At 36.3% G+C, this 25,101-nt stretch overlaps 1 protein-coding gene across 1 annotated transcript in view; it reads left to right on the top strand.

Annotated features, from left to right (window-relative positions):
• Nucleotides 1-23,204, top strand: part of LOC143671064 (uncharacterized) — a 37,655-nt gene extending 14,451 nt beyond the window's left edge. Inside the window, exons 12-17 of the mRNA XM_077146009.1 lie at nucleotides 10,575-10,658; nucleotides 11,128-11,158; nucleotides 15,206-15,332; nucleotides 19,090-19,146; nucleotides 19,889-19,987; nucleotides 23,094-23,204. Coding sequence (XP_077002124.1) covers nucleotides 10,575-10,658; nucleotides 11,128-11,158; nucleotides 15,206-15,332; nucleotides 19,090-19,146; nucleotides 19,889-19,987; nucleotides 23,094-23,108 — 413 coding nt within the window. The 3' untranslated portion in view covers nucleotides 23,109-23,204. The remainder of the gene's footprint in view (nucleotides 1-10,574; nucleotides 10,659-11,127; nucleotides 11,159-15,205; nucleotides 15,333-19,089; nucleotides 19,147-19,888; nucleotides 19,988-23,093) is intronic.
• The last annotated feature ends 1,897 nt before the right edge of the window (nucleotides 23,205-25,101 follow it).

Raw genomic sequence — 25,101 nt, 5'->3', positions numbered from 1 at the left:
TCTGCCATCAAGAACTTGGTGCTTCATGGACAAGGATAGTTGGGAGTTTAAACTTCATACCATTTTGAAACTTTTGAATTTTGTACCTGAAAATTATTATCTTTTAAAATATAGGTTTTACAAAGAAATTCATTCCCCATACATACAGACATACATACATACACACCTATGCACATACCTACAGTGTGATACCTTGTAATGCATAAGGTGGAAGTCCTTTGTAATTCCTTAAGGTTAGTTTACCTCATGGCTTAGTAGTGTGCTAGAGCCCATACCAGTTTACAAGACCCAATTATTAAATTTTCAGGAATTTTGTGAGCTGGCTAGATTGTAGCTTGAAATTGGCTATGGTGAGAGCACTGACACAATAGAATTGGCTAAACACCACAAACCAGGCCTCTTTTGATTTTTTTCCTAGAGAGCTGGCTAGTAAACCTTTATCAGCCACAAATGCTCACGGGTGACCACGTTCTTTTTTTAATGGGTTCAATGATGTTATTTAATTCTGTACTCTATACACAAATCCATGTAATAATGAGCTGTATTATCATAAGGTTTATATGTACATGTCTTTAAATTTGTTCTGAATTTAACTTAAAGAATTAACTGCATTTATTTTAAATATATATATTTTTTCTTTTTCTTTTCTATGTATTTTTTTAATGGACATACCTTCTGCATTCTCAACGGGTGAGTTTGGCCAAAATTATGACAAATAGAAGTCCTTTGAGTAAAATGAGATGCATAGTATAAACTATACATTCGCTTCTTTTCCAAAAGAATAACTGTTGTCATTATTCTGAGCCCTTGAGATTTGGGACTCATTAGTGCTTACCTGACAGTTAAGTGTAGTGATTAGGAGACAAGCTGCAGAGCAAGTCTGATTTGCATCCACTTTGTTTGAACCAATTCTATTGAAAAATCTTGTGGCTAGCTAAAATCACTTTTTCTCCTAAGTCACTATGCTTAAGAATGATGACCACATTTAACTTATGTGTGAGACTAAAGCAAAAAATGTTTATTTGGTACAAAATTTATATTTTGACTAGTGCATTTCCTAATATAACTTATGTAGACAGCTTAATTGAACACCATAAGTACATGGAACCTTGAATAGGGCATGGGATTTTGTTGGTTTGGCCAGAGTGATGCCCCAATAAATCCCAGAGTGATTTGAACAGTGAATAAAAAAGCATTTGCAAAGTCCCCTTTGGGGAATGATGAGAAAGGGGGAAAATTCAACTTCCCCAAGTTGAATTCTTGATGTTCTCACAAGCAGTGCAGACAACCAAAGGAATAGGCTGAGCCCCCAATCTTGGGGTTTGTTCATATGAAACTTAACCCCACAAAGGATATGTCAAGCCTACTTAAAATTAGGCCTAAGAGTCACCCCCAAGAGAACCTCGTTTGTTGCTCAGATGCGGCCTCTCTCTCCAGCCAACACAACAAGCAAACTCACCACCCTCCCCCTGTCTACGTGGGACATGACTCCCAGGGGTGTGGACCTTCCTGGCAACGTGGGACAGAAATCCTAGAATGAACTGAGACTCAGCATCAAGGGATTGAGAAAACCTTCTCAACCAAAAGGGGGAAGAGAGAAATGAGACCAAGTGTCAGTGGCTGAGAGATTCCAAACAGAGTCTAGACATTATCCTGGAGGTTATTCTTATGCATTAAATAGATATCACCTTGTTATCCAAGATGTAATGGAGAGGCTGAAGGGAAATGCCTTAAAATGTAGAGCTGTGTACCAGTGGCCATGTTTCTTGAAGATGATTGTATAATGATACAGCATTCACAATGTGACTGTGATTGTGAAAACCTTGTGTCTGATGTTCCTTTCATCTACCTTATCAACAGATGAGTAAAACATATGGAATGAAGATGAATAATAGGGGGAACAAATGTTAAAACAAATTTAGATTGAAATGCTGGTGATCAATAAGGGGGAGCGGGGTATGGTATGTATGAATTTTTTTCTGTTTTCTTTTTATTTCTTTTTCTGAATTGATGCAAATGTTCTAAGAAAAGATCATGATGATGAATATGCAACTATGTGATGATATTGTGAATTGCTGATTATATATGTAGAACGGCATGATCATATGGTAAGAATGTTTGTGTTTCTTGTCATATGTATTTTTTTTTATTTAAAAATTTAAAAAAAATGGTGCTGACCATGGAGCTAGAATGCTTGGGTTCAGATTTTACTCTACAACTCATGCATAGTGTGACTTGGGACAGATCACTTAAACTTCTCTATGCCTCAGCTTCCTTATCCTCATAAAGGTTTTTGTCAGGATTAAATAAGTTTATATGCATAGAGTTCTTAGAACAGACTCCGGTCAACAATATCTACTGCTATTTTTGTTCTGCTACTTCTGCTCTTCTTTCTTACTGAAAATTTACACCTCTTTATCTCTCCTTTCCCTTATGTTCATCCCACACTTCTCTGACTTGGCCCATCCATTCTTGTCCATCTATAATCCAATATCCATATTACAACTGAAGTAATTGTCTTTGAAATTCAAATATAATCTGGAATTCCCTTGATCAAAACCTTACAGTAACTACCCATCATCTGAAAATAAAAACCCAAAGCCTTATTTTGTATCACTTTTGCCAACTCTGGCATACTAGTGTTGTTTCACTTACTCAGAACATTCCCCAAGATCTTTCTAATACTCCAGTCTGGAATACTCTTTGTCTTCCTTCCCCAGCCCCAATCCACAAGTCTCAGTTTAACTAGCACAGAGGAGTGTTTCTTGATTCCCTAGATTAAGTTAAAGTTCTTTGATATATTTGCATAGCATCCTGTACTTCTCCTTTTGTAAGCACTAAGAAGCAGAGAATTTGTTTTTGATCATTTGCGTTCCAGCTCCTAGAATTGGAATACAGTAGACTCTTAAATTATTTATTTGGAGATTCAGTTGAATTAATGCCATTTTACGAAAGTCTAAGATATTTTGAAACTTGATTATATAATATTGTCTTATTAGAAATACACGTAAGAGTGAATTTTTGGAAAAATTCTATTTTAGCTCTCTAATAATCATTGAAAAATAAATGTATTGGGTGTAAATACCCTGGAATGTTGAAAACTTATGGTGAAAATGATATTTTATTTAAAATCAGTTAAAATTCATTGTAGTTGACTAGTTACTATAAATGTTAGCTATTAGATTTTGTGTTTAGGTCATTATGTTCAGAAATATTGCTGAAAATGGTTTTTGAATATATATTTTATGTATTTCTTTGTGATACTATATTTTGTTTCTTCATCCAGCAAATATTGATTGACTTATTGAGTGCCTCTGGTACTGTCTGGGCATTAAAGATACAGCAGTGAGAGCCAGGGAGACAGACATTCAGCAGAGATATTCAGATAGTGATAATAATGATCAGTAATAATGAAAAAGGGGACTGGTATAGGGAGAGCCTTGGAGGCAGGTACAAAGGCAGGAAGAGAAAAGTTCCAGGAAGAAGGAAAAGGCTCATACAAAGGTTAAGACACATACACTGAGGAAAAACAAACATATTATTTAGCTAAGCTTTTCAGATCATGCAGAATAAAAATAATAAAGAATACTGTATTTTAAATTAGAAGATTTCCTTATTATGCCCTAGTCAAGATAAACTTGTTTTAAAAAACATTGGACAGATCTTCTCTGCGAATCGTTTCTATCAGCATACAAACTTGTGGTTATTTATCCTTTCTGAAAGACAAACTAAATCTTTTCTTGAGCTTACTTCTCTCTGAACCTATTGTTCCCTTTCTCTCCTTCCCTTACAGCCAAACCCAAAAGAATTGTCTCTGTTCATTCTTTTTAATATCATCTTTCTCGACTCCATGTCAAACAGGTTTTTGCCTTCCCAAATTTTTCCATTTTACCAAATCAGTCTGTGACAGTCTTTTTCGCTGATTCTTCCTCAGTTCTCCAGTGAATTGGGGGGGGGGGCGGGAATCAATTGAGGATACATAAGTGAATCAGGGTAGTAGACAGCAGAAATGAAGCAATGCTAATTCCTGATTGTGGGTGTTGTTCTGTGGATATAAGAAGGACCCAAGTATTTGGGAAGGCTGGTGCATCAGGTTAACAATCTCTAAAGGATTAGAGGAAAAGAAAAAAAAACAAACACTTCTTTTGGGTAGTATAACTCGAACTTTCTGTGAAGTTATGCCTTTTTTACAACAAAAATTACTTTGCAAAGTTTAGCCAACTTTCACTCTGTAGAGGCCTTTCTTGGAAACAGGGTGGCCAACCAAAGCTAAAAATGGGTTTGTATCTCAGTATAGCCAATGGCCAAATTACTCTCTGAAAAATCCTAATTCAAGCTGTTTTATGTTGCTTGTTAAAATACCTCAGTTTAGCTTTTTTGCAGTGGGCTTGCTGCCAGAACACAGGTGTCATGAAAACCATCACTATATCTTAAGCCAAAATGGGAAAGGAAAAGACTCATGTCAACATTGCCAATATTGGACATGTAGATTCCGGCAAGTCTGCCAATGCCTGGTGATCTATCTAATTGACAAATGTGGTGAAATCAACAAAAGAACCATTGAAGAATTTGAGAAGAAAGCTGCTGAGATGGGAAAGGGGTCCTTCAAGTGTGCGTGGGTCTTGGATGAACTAAAATCTGAACGTGAGTGTGGCATCACCATTGATATCTCTCTGTGGAAATGTGAGACCAGCAAGTGTTATGTGACCATCGCTGATGCCCCAGGACACAGAGACTTTATTAAAGCATGAGTACAGGCACATCCAAGGCTGACAGTGCTCTCCTGCTTGTTGCTGCTGGTGTTGGTGAATTTGAAGCTGGTATATCTAAGAATGGGTGGACCCACAAGTATGCCCTTCTGGCTTACACACTGGGTGTGAGACAACTAATAGTTGGTGTAAACAAAATGGATTCCACTGAACCACCTTGCAGTCAGAAGAGATATGAGGAAATCCTTAAGGAAGTCAGCACCTACATTAAGAAAATTGGCTACAAGCCTGACACAGTCGCATTTGTGCCAATTTCTGGTGACAACATGCCAGAGCCAAGTGCCAGTATGCCCTGGTTCAAGGAAAGTCACTTGTAAGAATGGCAATGCCAGTGGAACCATGCTGCTTGAAGTTCTGGATTGCATCCTGCCACCTACTAATCCAGCTGACAAACCCTTGTGTCTGCCTCTTCAGGATGTCTACAGTTTGGTGGTGGTATTGGCACTGTGCCTGTGTGCTGCGGAGAATGGTGTCTTTGAATCAGGCATGGTGGTCACCTTTGCTCCAGTCACCATGACAGCTGAAGCCAAGTCTGTTGAAATGCACAATGAAGCTTTGAGTGAAGCTCTTCCTGGGGACAATATGGGCTTCAATGTTGAGAACGTGTCTGTAAAAGATTTGTCATGGCAGTGTGGCTGGTGACAGCAAAAAGGACCCACCAATGGAAGCAGCTGGTGTCACTGCTCGTGTGATGATCCTGAACCACCCAGGCCAAATCACGGTTGGCCATGCACCTGTGCTTGATTGTCACACAGCTCACATTGCTTGCAAGTTTGTTGAGCTGAAGGAGAAGACTGATCGCCTTTCTGGCAAGAAGCTGGAAGCTTGCCCCGAATTCCTGAAATCTGGTGATGCTGCCATCGTTGATGTGTGTTCTAGTTTGCTAGCTGCTGGAATGCAACACACTAGAGATGCATTGACTTTTAATAAAAGGGGATTTATTTCATTAGTTCTTCAGAGAAAAGGCAGCTAACTTTCAGCTGAGGTTCTCTCTTACACGGGAAGGCTCAGGGCAATCTCTGTTGGTCTTCCTTCCAGGCCTCTGGGTTCCAACAACTTTCCCCGTGGTGATTCCTTTCTGCATCTCTAAAGGTCTGGGCTGAGCTGCAAGTGCCGAGATGAGGTATGATGAGCTGCTTGGGCTGTGCTACGTTGAGTCTCTCATTTAAGCACCAGCCAATTAAGTCAAACATCATTCATTGCAGCAAGCACACCTCCTAGCCGACTGCAGATGTCATTAGCAACAGATGAGGTTCACGTGCCATTGGCTCATGTCCATAGCAACAGAACTAAGCACCTTCACCTGGCTAAGTTGACACCTGAACCTAACTATGACAACATGGTTCCTGGCAAGCCCACGTATGTTGAGAGCTTCTCTCACTCTCCTCCTCTGGGTCGTTTTTCTGTTCATGATATGAGACAGACAGTTGCTGTGGGTGTCATCAAGGCAGTGGATAAGAAGGCTGCTGGAGCTGGCAAGATCACCAATTCTTTCCTGAAAGCTCAGAAAGCTAAACAAACATTACCCAATATACCTGCCATCCAGGTCTGACTCATTTGTGGAAGAACTGGCTCAGAACTTTCCTGAAACCTACAACCTCCAGATAGATCCCTGGACCAGATAGGTCCTGAAATGCAGGGCACCGAGCCTTTCCAGAACATCAACTAGTTCCATCCCCCTGTCACATATTATCGACAGCCCCTTCCAACATGAAAAGGTTGCATAGCCCAAATACCCCTAAAGAGAGGGAGAAAGATCAAAGGTGATGGTGGAGTTATACAGAGAAGGTTGGGTTTAACATGATTGCTGAATCATTAAAGTGGTATCTTTTAGTCTCCAGTACCTTAGAGCAGCTAGAAGTAAAAACCTAGAATGGTAGAATTGTAATCCATACCAAACTCTGAAATCTGTTCTACAACTAATTGTTGTGCTGTGCTTTGAAATTTATTGCTTTTTTGTATATATGCAATTTTTCACAAAAAATTTTAAAACTAGATTGTGATGCTAGAAAAAAAGTTTTTATTCCTTCTAGCTTCCAGTGTTCTGGAGCAAGTAAAAGGAAAAATCTGAGAGAATTGTGTGGTAGCCCATGACAAACTCTGGAATCTGTCCTCTAATTACTTGTTGAAGAGTGCTTTGAAAACTATTGCTTTTTTCTTTCCTTGCTTTGTATAAGTGTTATATTATACAATAAAAAAGTTAAAAAAGTGAGAAGTTAGAAAAACACATTTCATGTAAACAGTAACCTAAAAGTGCTGAGGTAGCTATACTAATCACACAATTGGACATTAAATGCAAGTCTGATACTAGAGACAAAGAATGACACTATATATAAATAAAAGGGGCAATCCACCAAGAAGAAATAACCATAAGTTCTTATGCACTTAACCATGGTGCCCCAAAATACATGAGGCAAACACAAAACTGAAGGGAGAAATAGACACATCTACAATACTAGTGCGAGACATCAACACCACTCTTATCAACAGATAGAATGCCTAGAAACAGCATTAATAAGGAAGCAGAGAATGTGAATAATATGATGAATGAACTAGATCTTAAAGACATATACGGAACACTGCACCCTAAAACAGTAGGATATGCATTTGTTTCAAGTGCTCATGGATAGAGCACATGGTGGGTCACAAAAACAAAACGAATGAAAAACAAAGTTTAATAAGAAACCTGTGTCTTCTTTTGAAAGATCAACCTTGAATTGCTTAGGCAGAAGACTCTTACCCTATTTCTGGTGTTTCATCTGCTGCAATTTGATAGTTTGGGGTAAAGTTGGTTAGGACAAAAAAATTGTTCTGTTTTGACCTCTAAGGGGAGGGATCATGACGTAAGCTGTTTGAAGTACAAATACACTGGTTTGTTGGTTGCAACCTTGGTTAGTATGGAAAAGCAGAGGGTAATTTGCAATGTCTATAAGCCTCCTAAGAAAAACGTCTGTAATAAAGGCTATGGGTTGCAAATAGAAAACTTTTGTGTATTATGTCTATATCAATAATTTAGTAAATAAAGTTATTATATCTAGATTCTAGGAAAAATAAGAGGTGCTGGCAGCAAAACAACAACAGCAACAACAAAAACCTCAACTTAACTCCAATAACTGATATAGGAGTTAAACTAGTATATTGTCTTACCCCGGCATGTTTTCACTGGCCTCACACTCAAGTTTCAAAAGCAGCTAAAGTGGTCCTTGCTTTAGTACTTTTTATTTCACCCTCATGTATTTCTTTACAATTTCAAGACTCCATGTGATTATGGTGTTCGAATAAACTGGCCATACCAGTTAAATTAAATAATGTGTTACAGAAAATATAAATTTTGCATCAAATAAACATCTCTTCCTTTAGTTTCACACAGAAATTGAAGTTTTAAAATATACTGAGTATAATCCTTTACCCTGCATTCTGATTTACCTTAGTCCTAAACAGATCAGCTTCATTTATGTCTTTAATTGAAGTCTGATCACTTTTTTCAGTGTCTTTAACAGTTGTTGTATGGGGTACTGCTGACTTTCATAGCTGCAGAACTCCTGCTCTGAATCTCAGGTGTCACACAGATACCTGAAGTTCCAGGGAATGACCAGGTTATACGTAAAGAACTCAGCATCTCAGCATTCAGAAATAACCTTTACAATTCAGGAAGAGATGTGACTACTCTAAGAGCTTACAGTCTAGGAACCTTTACAGTAAGCCTTCCCTTGATAATCTGTGCTCTTTAATTCAATTCTCAGTTTGCACATTGTAGTTAGTCCGCATTAGTGAGGCATAATAATATTTGTCTTTTCATTTCTAGCTTATTTCACTCAACAAACTGTTTTCAAGTTCATTCACCTGGTTGCATGACTCACAACTTCATTTCTTCTTGCAGCCCTGCAATATTCCATTGTATGTATACACCACAGTTTCCCTTCTGTTCATCAGTTGATGTACCCTTAGGTCACCTCCATCCATTGCAAATCGAGAACACTGCCACCATAAACACCAATGTGCAAATGTGCATTGTGTCCCTGCTTTCAGTTCTTCCTAATATATACTTAATAAGGGGGTTGCAGGATCATATGGCAGTCCTGTACGTAACCTCCTATGGAGCCACCACATTCCCCTCCAGAGCGGCTGCACCATTCTGCTTCCCTACCAACAGTGAATAGGTACATCTCTCTACACTTTCTCCAGCACTTGTATCTTTCTGTTTATTTTTAAAGTTTTATTTACACACCATACAATTAATCCTAAGTAAAAAAAAATCACTGGTTCCACGTATAATCACATAGTTAAGCATTTACCACCACAATCTATATGAGGACATTTCCATTTCTTCCATGAAGAAGAGGAGGAAAAAAAAATGAAGAAAATAAAATAAAAAGTAGAAACAACACCACCCCCAAAATCCCATACCCCTTCTTTATATCCCCTTTGATATATTTGGCTTTGGTATATTGCCTTTGATAACATTTAATAGAAGTATATTACAATGTAACTGATAGCTATAGACCCTAGTTTGCATTGATTGTATTTTTTTCCATATACCATCCCATTTTCAACACTTTGCACTATTGGTATTCATTTGTTCTCCCTCATATAAAAACGTCCTTATATTTGTACATCTAATCACCGTCATTGTCCACTCTAGGTTTCACTAAGTTTTACAGTCCCAGTCTTTATCCTCTATCTTTCCTTCTGGTGTCATACATGCCTCCAGCCCTCCTCGTTCACCATGTTCGCACTCAGCATTATTCAGTGTAGTTACAATATTGTGCTACCATCACACAGTATTATGCTGTCCATTTCTGGATCTTTGCAGTCAATCCTGTTGAACATTCTGAAGTCCTTCAACATCAAATTCCCAATCTCTACCCTCTTTCTGTCTCCTGGTAACCTGTGTTCTTAACTTCAACTCTCAAAGTTCACTCATTAATGCTATTTCATATTAGTGAGACCATACAGTATTTGTCTTTTTCGTTCTGGCTAATTTCACTCAGCATAATATCCTTAAGTTTCATCCACATTGTTGCATGTGTCATGACTTTATTCCGCACCTTTACTGAGTCTTCCTTTGTACACTCTTCTCCAGACCTCTCTCTCCTGTCTTTTCCTATCTGCCTCTAGTGCTCCCTTCAGTATTTCTTGTAGAGCAGGTCTCCCATTCACAAACTCAGGATCTGTTTGTCTGAAAATATTTTAAACTCTTCATTATTGAAGGACAGTTTTGCCCAGTATAGAATTCTTGGTTGGTAGTTTTTCTCTTCTTTGTCCATACTTAATCATTTTTTCATCTTTAAGTACATTTCACATGGTGAGTATTGCAAAATTATTATTACCAGCTATAACCATTCCTCCTGAACTCCAGAATCGTATATCTGCACATCTATTCATTGGTTTCATTTGAACACCATGAAGGCAGGGATTTTTATCTTTTCTGCTCACTTCTGTATCTTTGGTCTCTAGTGTAGTAGTATCTGGCACATGATAAGTAGTCAATTAAAATTTAATGGATAATTGGTACAGTGCGACAGTGACTCCATGGCAGAATTCTTGCCTGCCATGCCAGAGACCTGGGTTCGATTCCTGGAGCCTGCCCATGCCAAAAAAAAAAAAAATAGTGGATAATTGAAATGACTTTATTTATGTTCATTCATCTAATAACTTGAGGTCTTGTTAGTTTCTAATGGAAAGATACATATATGTCATTACTATATTGATATAAATTTGGTTCAGAGTTTCATCTCATTCTGCCTCACATTTTCAGATTATTTTCTCCTCATGATATATTACAACCAACAATCCCTTCATAAGCTCACAAACATGTTGGAGCTGGACAGCAAGGTGGAACAATCATAGCAAATAACCTGGATGGCTCACTTGTTAATTATGTACAAGGTAAGCATCTATATTTAAATACATATTTTAAATATATTTTCACTTGAATTTTAAAAAAATTTTATTAATAAAACCAGTCAACATACAACATGAACATATGTAACATATGAGCATTTCATACTTGATGTGCAGTCAGTGGCTCACAATATCATCACATAGTTGTATATTCATCACCATGATCATTTCTCAGAACATTTACATCAGTCCAGAAAAAGAAATAAAAAGAAAAAAGAAAAAATTCATACATACCATACCCCTTACCCCTCCCTCTCATTGACCAGTAGTATTTCCCTCTACCCAATTTATTTTTACATTTGTTCCCCTTATTGTTTATTTTTAATCTATATTTTTTACTCATCTGTCCATACTGTAGATAAAAGGAGCATCAGAACAAGGTTTTTCACAAGAATTTTAAGAAAATGCATTTATATAAAAATAATGTGACATTTGTGTTTGTTTTATGAAACAGATCTTAACTTTGGAGAAAACCCAGTCAACAAGTAAGTTTTTATTATTTAAAATAAAACAGTCAATAAATACATGTTAGAGGAAAGGCCTCATAAGAGGAACAACTAGAAAATAATTGTTTTGAAATTAGATATAGGAATCATTTATTATGAAACTGTAATATGTGGATTGTTTTACTTAATTGAAGTGGCTTAATTCAACTTAACAAAAATTGAATTGTTATATATTATTTCAACTTTTCTAGGTAAAGTTGTTGGTTAAATTATACTGTATTACATGGTTCTCCTCTAATTATCCCTTATGGTTTAGTATTTTTCTGAGCATGTATTAAATATTGGCATTCCTCACAGTTCTTTGTATTCTTGGTTCTTTTCTTACGTAATGAAATAGACTATGTTAAATGAGAAATGTTTACATTGTATTTTTATTAAGCAAAGACCATAGAACTACAAGTTGGAACTCCTGAACGTCATAAAATAACCAATGTTATGATACATCAGTGAGTTAACCATTAAATTTCAGCCAAAACATATAACAGGCAAATAGAAGTAAAAATAAAAAAGCAAACCCTAATACTCCTATACTCCTTATTGCCCCATATTATTGACCCATAGTATTGGTCTGGTACATTTGTTACTGTTGAGCAAAGTATTAAAGTATTACTGTTAACTGTAGCCCATAATTTGCAATAGGTACATTTTCCCATATATCCCTCTTATTAACTCCTTATAATCGTGTTGTACATTTGTCCTAGTTCCCCCAAATTAATAATCCTTTTGCCAAAGAGGAGTGCAAAAGGAAAAGTTATTAACTATTTAAAAGTGATGAGAAAAGAGAACTTCATACCAAAGCCAATAGGGTACTGTGAAAGCTAAACTCAAGAGAAGATGTGTAAGCCTTAAATGACATCATTGATAAAGAAAAGAAATAATTTTTATAAAGAATTTAGCTTTTGTTTTAAGAAAATAGACAGAATATAACAAAATAATCCAAGAGATATAAGGAAGATAAAGTTTTTAAAGATAAAAGCTTAAATTAATAAAATTTCAAATAAATCCAGAAGTTGTTCCCTCATAAAGTCCAATAAAATAAACTTCTTTGATTAAGCAGAAAAGAGAGAATGCAAAAACATATAAAGAATTAGGAATAAGAGTGTTGATATAAACACTGATATAGGAGAGATTAAGATGACTTAGATGAAATCACTGTGCAATTGTCTGGCAATGACATGTCTGAAAATCTGAAAAGAAAAGTGTTTTATGTAACCCTTAAAGGATAGGTAGTCGTAATTCCAGGCCATAGAAATAAAAGGAAGATCTCCAATTCAGTATAGGACATGACATAACTTTAATGTCAAAGCCTGATGAAGATAGAACAAAGAAGGGAAACTGTAGGTCAATCTGATTCATTCATTATAGATGTTAGAATTCTAAATAAAATCTTTACAAATAAAATCTAGGAATATATTTTTAAGAATCTACTACTTGTATGTACTGCTTTTTTTCTCTCGGAGTATGCCACATGGAACACCCCATCTGGGATGGTAGCAGTGAGAGGTGGATGGATATGGGATGTGTTTTGGAGTTAGTGTTAATAGCACTTGCTGTTAGAGGTAAGGGGGAAAGAAGGAGCAAAGGATGATGCTTAGGTTTTTGGCTTGAGTTACTACATGGATGGTGAAAGATTGGGGGATGAATTGAGATGGGAAAGATTGGAGAATAAATAGCCTGAGTAGGTAAATTGAATCAAGAGTTCCTTTTTAATATGCTATGTTTGATATATGTATTAGACATCCAAGAGGCGGGTAGACATATTACTCAGGAAATCATAAAATCTAATGAACTCATCTAGTTTAAAAATAAAGAGAATAATCGTAGGTCCAGAACTGAACTTTGAAAACATTCTAGTATTGTAGAGGTTTCATTAGAGAAGGTGAAAATGTCAAGAATTGAGGAAAACAAAAGCAAAAACAGTGGATCTGGAATAATTGTAGCATTGGACCTCTAAACAATAACACTGAAAGCTAGAAGTACATCATCCTGTTAAAAATTCTTGGTGAAAATTATTTGCAATCTAGAATTCACTACTTAAACAAACTCCCAACCAAGTGCCAGAGAGAAACAGACATTTTCAGATCCCTTAAATCTCAGAAAATTTACCTATCATGCACCTTTGCTTAGTAAGCTCTTAGAGGGTGTTCTCTAGCATTATTTATTCTCTTCATAACCCTAATTCTATGAAATAACTGAAGCAGTGTGCATCCACATTTTACAAATAAGGAATGAGGTTGTTACTTAATCAAGGTTGTACAACTAATACACAGCTGGTGGGGCTCAGAATTCGAGATTTCTGCCTCTTACCCAAGTGCCCTTTTGACAAATCTGCATACTCTTACCCACCACCATGGGGTGTACTAGTTCTTTTTTTCCTTAATAAACTATTAAAATAGTTGAGAAAAAAATGTATTCATTCAAGTTACTTTATTTATGGAAAACTTCTGCTGAATTGTTTGTATGCATTCTCTTACTTTGAAAGTGGGGAGTTTAAAGTTGAGATTATCTAAGGACTAAGGTATATCAGAATGCAGGGTAAAGGATGGTATTGTCTATATTTTAGAACTTCATCTACTGTATGAAATCAAAGGAAGAGAGGTTTATTTTGTCCCTAAATTTTCTGTAGCACATAATCTGACTTAACCTGCCTGGATAACTCATTTAAACAACCCAAACAGCCAGAGCTCAGAATGGGAATGAGAACTGTAATTCTGTATAGCTTAATGTAAAACACAGACACATCCCAGAGTATGTTGGGCAGATAATTAAAAAGTATTGGCAAAGTCCCTTGAATGACTAGAGAAAAAATATGTAATTGCTAAACTTTACCACTGGGGAAACCCCTGATTAGGAACACCCAAATCAATAGGCCAAGCCCTTGATCTTGACGCTTGCTCTTGTGAAGCTCGTTTATGTAGCAGAGAAGCTAAGCCTACCTATAGTTATGCCTAAGGGTTGCTTCCAGAGGATCTCTTTTGTTGCTCAGATGTGGCCTCTCTCTGTCTAAGCCCAACTCTGCAAGTGAAATCATTGCCCTCCCCTCTTTGTGGGACATGACACCTGGGGGTGAAGGTTTTCCGGCAACATGGGACAGGACTTTCAGAAATGAGCCTGGCCCTGGCACCATGGGCTCAAAAACACCTTCCTAACCAAAAGGGGGGAAAGAAATGTAACACAATATGGTATCAGTGGTTAAGAGAGTTCAAATACAGTTGAGAGGCTATTCTGGAGGCTACTCTTATGTATGCTTCAGCTAGATATTGCTAATTCCCACAGTTTGCCAAACCCCAATGGATATCATTCCTATTAACCGTAAAGAACACCCAGGGCTCTGTCCGAGATCCAACCAAAGTTGCATACACTAAGTTTACTTTCCAGAAACCTAGAACCTCCAGATGGGCTTCTGGACCTGATAAGTCCTGAAACCAAGAGAGGCCAGCCTCTCCAAGAACATTGACCACTTCCATCCCTCTGTCCCATATTATTGACAGCCCTTTTCAACATGAAAAAGTTAGAATGGGCATAGCTCAAATACCCCTAAAGAGAGGGAGAAAGAGCAAAGCTGATGGTGGAGTTATACAGAGAAGGTCGGGTTTAACAAAGGAATATGATTGCTGAATCATTAAAGTGGTATCTTTTAGTCTCCAGTACCTTAGAGCAGCTAGAAATAAAAACCTACAATGGTAGAATTGTAATCCATATCAAACTCTGAAATCTGTTCTGCAACTACTTGTTATGATGTACTTCGAAATTTATTGCTTATATATATATATATATATATATTATATTTCACATAAAAATGTTGAAAAACTAAACTGAAACATTTAATTTGGTAGTGATAATAACTTAATCCCATATCAGAAATATCAATGGTCTTTTTTCTAGCGTTGTTTTGTGATGCCTACCTATTATCTCTTACCTGTTCATAAGTATAAACAGTGCCACAAAGGCCATAGCTGACTAGATGTTTAAATGGTAGATTTCTCATTCTACCAAAAATTGGTTGATTTACAAATCCCATTTTAGATGTAGCATGAAGTGGATTCAACCCTCAGAGATGGAAATTACTAATGGAATGAACTGGCAGTTGAATAACTGCACCTGCACATCAGCCATCTGGAATCCCAATTCAATTCCTCCTGTTCCCTGCATGGTAACATTTGTACTGTATTATTCATTTAGTTTTTAATTTATACACATAACATAGATACTTGTATTAAGGAAGTAGTTAGAGCAAAAACTTTTCTTTTTCATCATTTTTAGTGTGTTGCACTAACATTTGTAGTAACACATTACACTAAGTTTTTCATACATTAAAATGTGAGAATTCGAATTTAGGACTTCTATAGACCTATAGTTCTATTCCCACCACAGAATCTACACTTCCACCATTTTGCTCCACATTTATTGAACACCTATTATGTATCAGGCACTGTGCTGAATGATAAAGATACAGAATTAAATAGGAACTAAGCTCTGCTCCCAAGGATCTGTAAAGACAGGCATGTCATCAAATAAAGGCATTAAATATTAGAAGTGATAAGATGGAATAAAGAATGTATTGGTTAATTTCATAAAGGAACTGAACCTGACATAAAAGGATATGAGGTGAATTGACTATCACTGGTTGATAAATGGGGCAAGGGCATTCCAAGCAGGGAAGAGTGTAAGCAATGATGGGAAACTCTGTGGGGTATTCAGGGAGTCGTAAGTAGTTTAAAATGATTGTGGCATAGTGTATGAGGTAGATGCAGCAAGAAGGGTTAAAAAAGACCATCTCTTTGCAGGAACACGTATAGGTGTTTGGTATTCTGCTATAGGCAATAGGGAGCCAATGCTATAACATAATCATATTTTCACTTTTGAAACATTAGTCTGGTAGAGTGTAGAAGATGGCTAGTAGGTAAATAAGACAGGAAATGAGGAAGTGAGAAATCTATCGAAGTTGTCCCAGCAGAACATCTAGAGTAACCTGGTCTAGAGTGCTGGCAGTGGAAATGGAGAGTTTTGAGAGATCTGCAGATAAATATGATAGGTCTTGCTAATAGATTGAAAGTTAAAATATAGGTCCCCAACTAATTAATCTGCAATTTTAAAATCCCAAAATCCAAAAAGCTCTGGAAAACAGGGTTTTGTTTTTTTTTTTTTGGTTATATTTCCATTACATGTTTGGCTGTAAAACATTACCTGAACTCCAAAGAGACTGTAGTTGTTATTTATCCCACTAAGTTCAAATATTCATGCATAATCATATTTGTATTTTGCTGCAGAAGTATTAATGTGTTTGAATATAGTAGTCTGTTCCAGTCCTCCTGAGGTCTTATATAGTATAGTATCTTTTTGTTTTATAGTATCTTTTATGTATAGTTTCTAAATTGTCTTTCTAAAATACAGAACATTCTGAATTTCAAAACACATCTGGCCCCAAGGATTTAAAAGAATGGGTTGTAGACTGGTGCCATTTTTCTATGAGTTTTTAAAAACTTCTTTGATCCACTGATACAACAAACTGTGTTTTAACTGTTGAGTATATATGGACTTTATTTTCCTAATATCCTGTTGAAATGCACTTTAGAAATGAGAATTTGATAGGATTTCAGAAGAAGAAAGAAGTAGTTTTGAAACATCATGAGGAAAGGTATGGCTGTGCTGCTGCAACAGATTTGAGAACAGAGGGAATTTGAGGAAATTGGATGCTTAGGAAGTGGAGGACACAAAAGACTAAGAAGCTAGAAAGGCTATAGGGAGGCTATAAATTTCATATGCATGCATTGAAAAACCCCATCAGACAGTCTTTCACATTTTGCTATCAAACATGTTTCATAGAATTCAAGAGTAGAGTAGGCTATATTATATTTACCCAGATATTTAGCATTTCTGTTGTTCTTCCTTTATTCCTGATATTCTGAGTTTCCCTCTGAAAATAACTTACATTAGCAGTTTTGGCATTAGCAAATCTGATTACAAATTCTCTTATTTTTCCTTCATTTGAAATTGCCTTTATTTTACCTTTGTACCTGAAGCAAATTTTCTAATTTGGGATTAAGCGTTCTTGTCTCTCAACACTTGAAAAGTATGCCACCTCATTCTGGCCTCCATGACTTCCCATGAAAAACCCCAGTCGTTTGAGTCATTGTTTCCCTATAGGTATTGCATCATTTATCTAGGACTGCTTTCAAGACATTTTCTTTGCCTTTCATTTTCAGAAATTTGATTATGATGTATTTGGCATGGCTTTGAGTTCCGTTGGGATTCATCCAAAAGTTTTAACCCGGGGCCATGGTGGTTCAGTGGCAGGCTTCTTGCATGCCATGCCTGAGACCTGGGTTAGATTCCCGGTGCCCGCCCATGCAAAAAAAAAAAAAAAAGGCGAAACTTGGGAAGTTTTCCACCATTATGTTTTCAAATATTTGTTCAGCACTGCATCCTTTCTCTTCTTCTTCTGAGACTACAGTAACCCACATATTGCACAGGTTGGGAATTCATAAATAGCTTTCCTGAATGTCCCCCTCTCTTCTCTCTCTCTCTCTCTGGCATTTTCTGGTTTCAAGAGGTTCCAATTCTCTGTCCTCTGGCCAGAAACATCTGTGATTGCATCAAGTTCAGGTCCCAGGTGGTGAGAGGAGACAGAGAGAGAGTAATAATTTTAAGAACTGTTTATCCTGCCCTCTTAAAACCACAACTCCAACTAATGGAGAGGAAAGTTCCTCTCTCAGATATTTAACTCTTACAGTTTTCCCTTGTTGGCTGCTTTTGCTACCCTCATAGCCACTGCTTCAGGGTTGTCTGGAGCTTGGTGTGTGTGAGATAATGGAGGAGGAGGAGAGAAGAAAAACACTGGGATACTCTCTGTGTACTTCAGGAGTTCACTTTTTCACTCATCTGCATGATATTCCTCACTTACAGATTTCAGGCTGCTTTGAATTCAAGCTAGGGGGCAGATAGTAGAGGAGAAAAAAAATGGTAAACTCGCTACTGCTTCAGTGATACTTAGAATCCTGGCATTCTTCCATGATCTGCCTGCTACTATTCACTTTCCATAGTCTTCTAAGGGCTCCAAGTGATGTTGATGCTTCTGGCTTTCTTTTGGGCACTAACTCTGATTTTTGGAGGTGTTTGCACTAAATGGCAAGTGTCTGGTAGTAAGCATAGGTACCAGCAGCCAGAATAGATACTAATCCTGAGATGATTGCTTCTTTATTCAAGTCATTCTGACTGATCACTAGCATTCTGGGCACGTCCAAGGTCAGAGACCACTGTCTCTCACCTAGTAAAGGACAAAAATGCTAAGTCAGAGATTAAAGTGATGACTGGTATGGGCAAGTGGACTACATCTGGGTTGAGAGTCAGGAACAATTTGATGATATGCTGATTGCACTAAATATATTACTTTGCTTTTCATCTGCTGTGATGAAAGACAAATTATATTCATTTTCTACATTATCTCACATATCTGAAATATGTCATAACCAAAGACTGGAATTGAATACTGAGAAAGGAAGATGATTTTATTTATTGGAGGTCATGACATTGTGGTTGAAATTTTTGTTTCATTCTGTCTGTCTGTTAGTGTTATTTTATTTACTCAATATAAAAAAGAGTCATAGCTTTTTCTTAGCTAAGTTGCCATTTCTCTCAGGTGTAAAATGTTGTCTAAGCAGGTCCCCACTACTCAGGGAATTTGAACTACTGTGAACTCTTGTTTGGCTTCCAAAATAGTATATCAATAATTGGAAGTCCTTGAAGCCCTTAAACCTAAATCTTCCATATTCAAAGGAAGATCAGTGTCCTGGATATAAATAGTGTCCTATGAATTTTTTCACATATATACAGGAATTTTTATGTGCCTTGTAATATTTCTTATTAAATATTAGTAGAAAATGTATTATATAATGACACTTTTTTTCAAGGTACCACCTCCAGTGGACTATCCAGTGAGTTCGCAGCAAATGCCTATGAACAGAATGGTAAGATGAGCTCCTCTTAAGACATTAAGAGTGGGAAATAATGGTTCAAATCCCGCATGGTTTGCAGTAACAGGAAAAAAATGATATAGAAATGTCAAATAGAGGATAATAATCCATCCTTGCCCTTTCCTTGCACCTTTTGAATATATTTTAAAATCTAAGCTCGTTAGATCACTGGAAAGATGATACAAACTAGAGAGATGGCTAAGAATGCCTGTCTAGCTCCACCCACCCCCTTGACCTGGTGTGCCTGCCTATTCCTCACTCCTTTCACCCAGAAAATTCCTACCTGTAACTTCACACTTAATCATTAAATGGCATTATCAAATTACACACTTGTACTGAGTTATTTCATCAAAGATGAATACATACTATTATATATTTAGAGTGTCCCTTGGTTGCAGATTTCCCTTCCTTCCCTTGAGGATTATTGGCTTTAATAAATATATAGGAGTTCTCTTTCTCCTAGAGTCCTTTCTATGCCTTACTTTTTGATTAACTCACCCCGTGCTTTTCAGGAACTATTTTTTGTCTTTCCCTCTTCACACTTTGTCCCTAGCAGATCTCTTGAAGATCTGTTTTTCTCTTTTTTCTTTTATTTGGCATTTAGTATTACTTTTAGTTGACATTCATTAAATGTAATATTTCTCTAAAGGGCCTATTTGGTATTATTGTATTAGGAAAGCAATTAAATACTAATTAAGTTCTCACTTCCCGTTTTCTTTTGCATTCAAATTCATAGGTTCCAACTCCAATGGGTGCACCACAACCGATGGTTAATAACCAGTCAGACTCTACTACTGGACCTAATGATCCTTCTACTCCATCCGCAGGACATCAGGTATACTTGAGCTGTTGTTGCTGGAGGCAGAGCCAGTGTTAGAATGAACTTTTACAATACGTGCATCGTTTATGCACTTTTCAGCTCTTATAGTAGAAAAAATGAATTCTTACATTTTTCAGTATTGTAAAAAGCCACAGATCTGTGCAGTCTTGGTCCCATACAAACTTATGTTATTTAACCTTAACTGGACTACTTATTCAGTAATTCTTTTATTCATTCATTCCTTCAACAAACTCAACTGTAATCAGTGTTGGAGAGGCAGATAAACCAGCCTGGAGGTTTTAGGGACAACTTCTCAGAGAAGTGATACCTAAATTGAATGCTAACATTTAAAAAAAGATATCCGAATTAAAGGAGTGGGGAAAGGCTGTTCCAGACAGAAGGGGCAGCCCCATGTGGAAAGCCCAGAGACAAGACAGAGCATGATACATTTAGGGAAATGAAGATAGTTCACTTTGGCTAGAACACACGGTTTGAGGGATGGGATCCAAAGGGAAGAGGTATAAGAGATAAGCCAAGATTTATTCTGTAGAACTTGGGGAAACTCATGAAGGATTTTAAGTAGTTGCTTTTTTGAGAAAGAATTAGAGGCAGGGTGGGAAGAATATGGAGGTTCGCCAACTGGGGTATAGTTAAAATAGTCCATCTAGATGATGAATACCAGACCTAAAGTAATGGTCATTGGGATGGAAAGAAGGTGACAGATTGGAGTTAGGAAGTTAGCAGTAAAATTGGTAGGATTAATAGGGATGCAGAAGAAGGAGTCAAGGATGATTCAAGGGTTTCTAGCTGGGAGCATAATGGGGTCATTTACTAAGAAAGGAAATGTAAGAAAATGATCCACTTTTCAGAGAAGAGATGAGTTCAGTTTATAAAGTTAAGGGACCTGTGAAAGAGTTCTTGTAGAGATAGTCAGTAGGCAGTGGCTATCTGGGTCTAGAACTTAGAAATCTGGATCCAGAGATAGTGTTTGAGTCATGGATATATAATTGGTAATTTAAGCCACGGGAGTAGTTGAAATTGCTAAAATATAATGAGAAAAGATGACCAAAGACAGAATGCTAAAATTATAAAAGGCTATCATAAAAGAGATTGACACGGAGCCACCAGGGGGAATCAAGAGAGAAAAGAGTAGGTTGAGGTGTGAATGGGTAGTAAGGAATGAAGACAACTAATATAGAACAAATACTAAAATAATGCTGACTTAGAAGAAAGGGAGAATAATGGAATAGTTAGAGAGGAAAATGGGATCAATTGAGGGGCAAAATTATCTAGTGATAGCAAGTGGGGTGGAGGTTGTGAACATGAAAATATATCAGAGAGCCTCATATTCCCTAACTCTAGTTCCAAGTGTCTGCTTCTGCATCTGTATGCTCCTCCCTGAGGTAACAGAGAAATAGGCATTTCTCCTCCTGATCAAGGCAGTTATTCCCAACCTCTCCCTCTGGAACTTTGCACCCTTAATTATTCCCTTTGTTAGAACAACAGTAATTTCTGCATGATTTCTTGCCCTTTACTTGGAAACGTATACAAAGTTCATGTTTTTAAAATTTTCTATTTGAGTTATTTGCATATCAAATTTAAAGTTGTGACAAAAATATTAATAATAGTTATCTCTTGGGAAGTGCTGGGTGGGGCAGACGTTTACATTTCACTTTTTACATTCTTGTGGTATTTGATTCTGTTTATTTATATTTACTATGTGCATGTATTTATCTTATTTTAAAAAGAACAGACACTTCATTTTACCTTGCTGCTCCCTCCTTTTCTTGTAAGACTTCACTTAACTCTTTTCTCTCCTAATTTAAAAGAAAATAGCATAAAACAATAATTTTAAAGCTATGTTGATGAGCACACATGTATTAAGATATAATTTGTGACAATAAACACAAAGTGGGGGGAAGGGGTATATAGGAGCAAAAATGTTTTATACAATTGGAATTAGGTTGGTATTAATCCAAACTAGATTATTATAAATTAAGATGTTAATTGTAATCCTCAGGGCAACCACTAAGACAATAAATCAAAATAAAGAGTAAAAGAAACAATAAGGGAATGAAAATATTGCACTAGAAAATACCTATTTAACACAAAAGAAGGAAGTAATGTAGAAATAGGAACAAAAAATGTATAACACATATAGAAAACAAAAACAAAATGGCAAGTGAAAATCCAACTATATCAATACTAACGTTATCAATAATAACATTAAATGTGAACAAATTGAACAATCCAATCAAAAGCAGAGATTGTAAGACGGGATAAAAACCATGATCCAGGGGTGCAAGGGTAGTTCAGCGGCAGAATTCTCACCTGCCATGCAGGAACCCAGGTTTGATTCCCAGCCTGTGCACTTCCCCTACCCCCTTAAATAATTCAACAAATGGTGCTGCAATAACAGGATAGTCACGTGGAAAAAGAATGAAATTTGACCCCCACCATACAGCATACAAAAAAAAAAAACCATGACCCAAATATAAACCATCTTTGGAGACACTATATTCAAAGACATAAAGAGGTTGAAAGTAAAAGGATGGATACATACAATAGCAACAACAAAAGAGCTGGAGTTTTCTGTATTAATAACAGACAGCCTTTAAAACAAAAATGACACTGGAGATAAAGGCGGTCATTCTATAATAAAAGGGTCAGTTCTTCAGGAAAATATCTAAAACACACACACACACACACACACACACACACACACACACACATATATATATATATATATGTAAATAACAATGGAGCCCCAAAATGCATGAAGCAAAACCTGACAGAAATGGAGGGAGAAACAATCAACAATAATAGTTGGAGACTTGAATACTTCACTTTAAATAATAGAACAACTCGGCAGAAGATTAGCTAGGAAAAAGAAGGTTTGAGCACTATAAACCAACTAGATCAACAGACAGCTATACAACACTCAACCCAACAACAACACAATACACATCCTTACCAAATGCGCACGGACTAAACGTTAGGCCATAAAACAAGTCTCAATAAAATTGAAAGTTTTGCATAAAAATTTTAGTAATTTATTTGATAATGATAAAGAAAAATACATACAAATGATTAAGGATTTATCTATCTTTCTCTCACACAGATGCAGTCCATGTAGAGTTGCCAAAGCAAAATGAGTCAGAGATGAAAAAAAAAAAGCTCTCTACAGCCTGAACTGAATCATTCATATCTTCCAAGTATAATAAACATTCACTTTGAAATTCAATACTCTTGAGATTCTTCAGTTCATTGTTTTGGAGGTTATAAACTCTATTTTTATTGTTTCAATAGTTATCCTTGAGATTCTGCCCTGCAAAATTATAAAAAACTCAAGTTAATATCTTAACCCCCCCCAAATGACCCAAGAACCTCAGAACACTTTAACTCCGAGGGCACCACACCGAACTTGAATACTATGGTGGTCTAATATCTTAGTTCTGTCCCCTTTCTATAAAACTTAAGTATTAATATTTATAGTAGCAGGTTTTGTTTAGATTTATCTACGTATTTACAAATTCTTTTTTCATGATTACCTCTTGCATTGAGATAATTTCCCTCTTCCTGATGTCCATCTTTTAAAAGTTCATTTAGTAGGGATATGCTGGTGATAAACTGTTGTTTATATTTCTATTTTTCAACCATCATGCATTGCTTCCCATGCTATTCTCTTTAAATTAGACACTACCAAGTTTATCTCAAGTAGTCCAAAGCCTATCCTTTAAAATCTTGGATTTCAGGGTTCTTGGAGCCTGCAACACATCATGTGAAGATGGATTTTGTTTAAAGAAATGCACAGTGTGTGTGCAAGAAGAATCTGGGAAAATGCATGAAAATGTCTGGATTTATAGAAGCTATTTAAAAATATGCATTATAAGCTGTTCTTTAAATTCAAGCACTATTTGTTCTACATATTAGAACAATTTAATAGTAAAAATATTAACACAAATATTAACTTAGATTATGATAGATAAGTCTGAAGATAGAAGCTATTACTGCAGACATATCTGTAGAGTTGCTGAGTGATTACAGAACAGATATTTACCAGCCATCTCTGTTTATAATTCAGGAATGCTGACACCTAAATTAAAAACATTTATTTTCCACAAATAAACTTTTTTCATATTTAATTGAAATCAGATTTCCATGTGGCAAAATTTGATCTAAATGGTACATGTGCTGTTGTTACCTTTGACTTTGAGAACATCATACATAGAGAACATTCCATGGGAGAGTAAAAATAATGAAATGGAAAGTATAAGTCTATTAAGCAAAGTGCACAAAGTTAGTACTGATTATAACTGGTCCAAGGAAAGAGAAATATCTGTTTAGCACAGATTCCATAAAATTAGAAGAAAAAGAAAGGAAGAGCGGAAAGCCATCCTACAGATAATGTTGCATTCACAACCACCCTTCCTTGAAAGTATCATGTGGAGTCGAGATAAAGATATGTAACTCAGGCTTCTACATGTTCAAGATTATTTTAGTGTAATAGTCATATTTAAGTATGTGTGCATGCCTCACATTTTCTAGCATATTCAATCTGAATAGTTTGACTGTTTTTGCTGTGGTTTCCATTTCTTAAACATAATGAACTATGTATATATGTATATATTATTTTTATGAACAAATACTTCTCCTCCCCCCTCCATCCCCCCCCAGTAACTTCTAATCTGTTTTCTATCTGCACATTTGCTATCTCTAGTCATCTCTTATAAATGGTATCATACAATTTTTGCCTGTGTATGTTGTTCTTATTTCGTTAAGCATGATGTTTTCAGGGTTCTTCCATATTGCAGCATGTTTCATAATTTAATTTTTTCTTATGGTCAAACAGCATTCCATTGTGTATTTTTACTATATTTTCACACTTTGTCTATCCATTCATTTGTTGATGGACACTTGAGTTGTTTCCAGCTTTTAGCTATCATGAATAATACTGCTATGAATTTGTGTGCAAGTATCAGTATCAGTGACCTTGTTTTCACTCTCTGAGTAAATACCTAAGTGGGATTGATGGGTAAAATAGTAATTCAATATTTAACTTTTTGAAGAAATGTCATATTGCTTTCCACGATGGCTACACCATTTCACATTTCCAGCAACAATACACT

The sequence above is a fragment of the Tamandua tetradactyla genome, chromosome X (genome assembly GCF_023851605.1).
Source record: "Tamandua tetradactyla isolate mTamTet1 chromosome X, mTamTet1.pri, whole genome shotgun sequence".
Classification (NCBI taxonomy): domain Eukaryota; kingdom Metazoa; phylum Chordata; class Mammalia; order Pilosa; family Myrmecophagidae; genus Tamandua; species Tamandua tetradactyla.
This window is presented reverse-complemented; position numbering and strand designations above follow the sequence as displayed.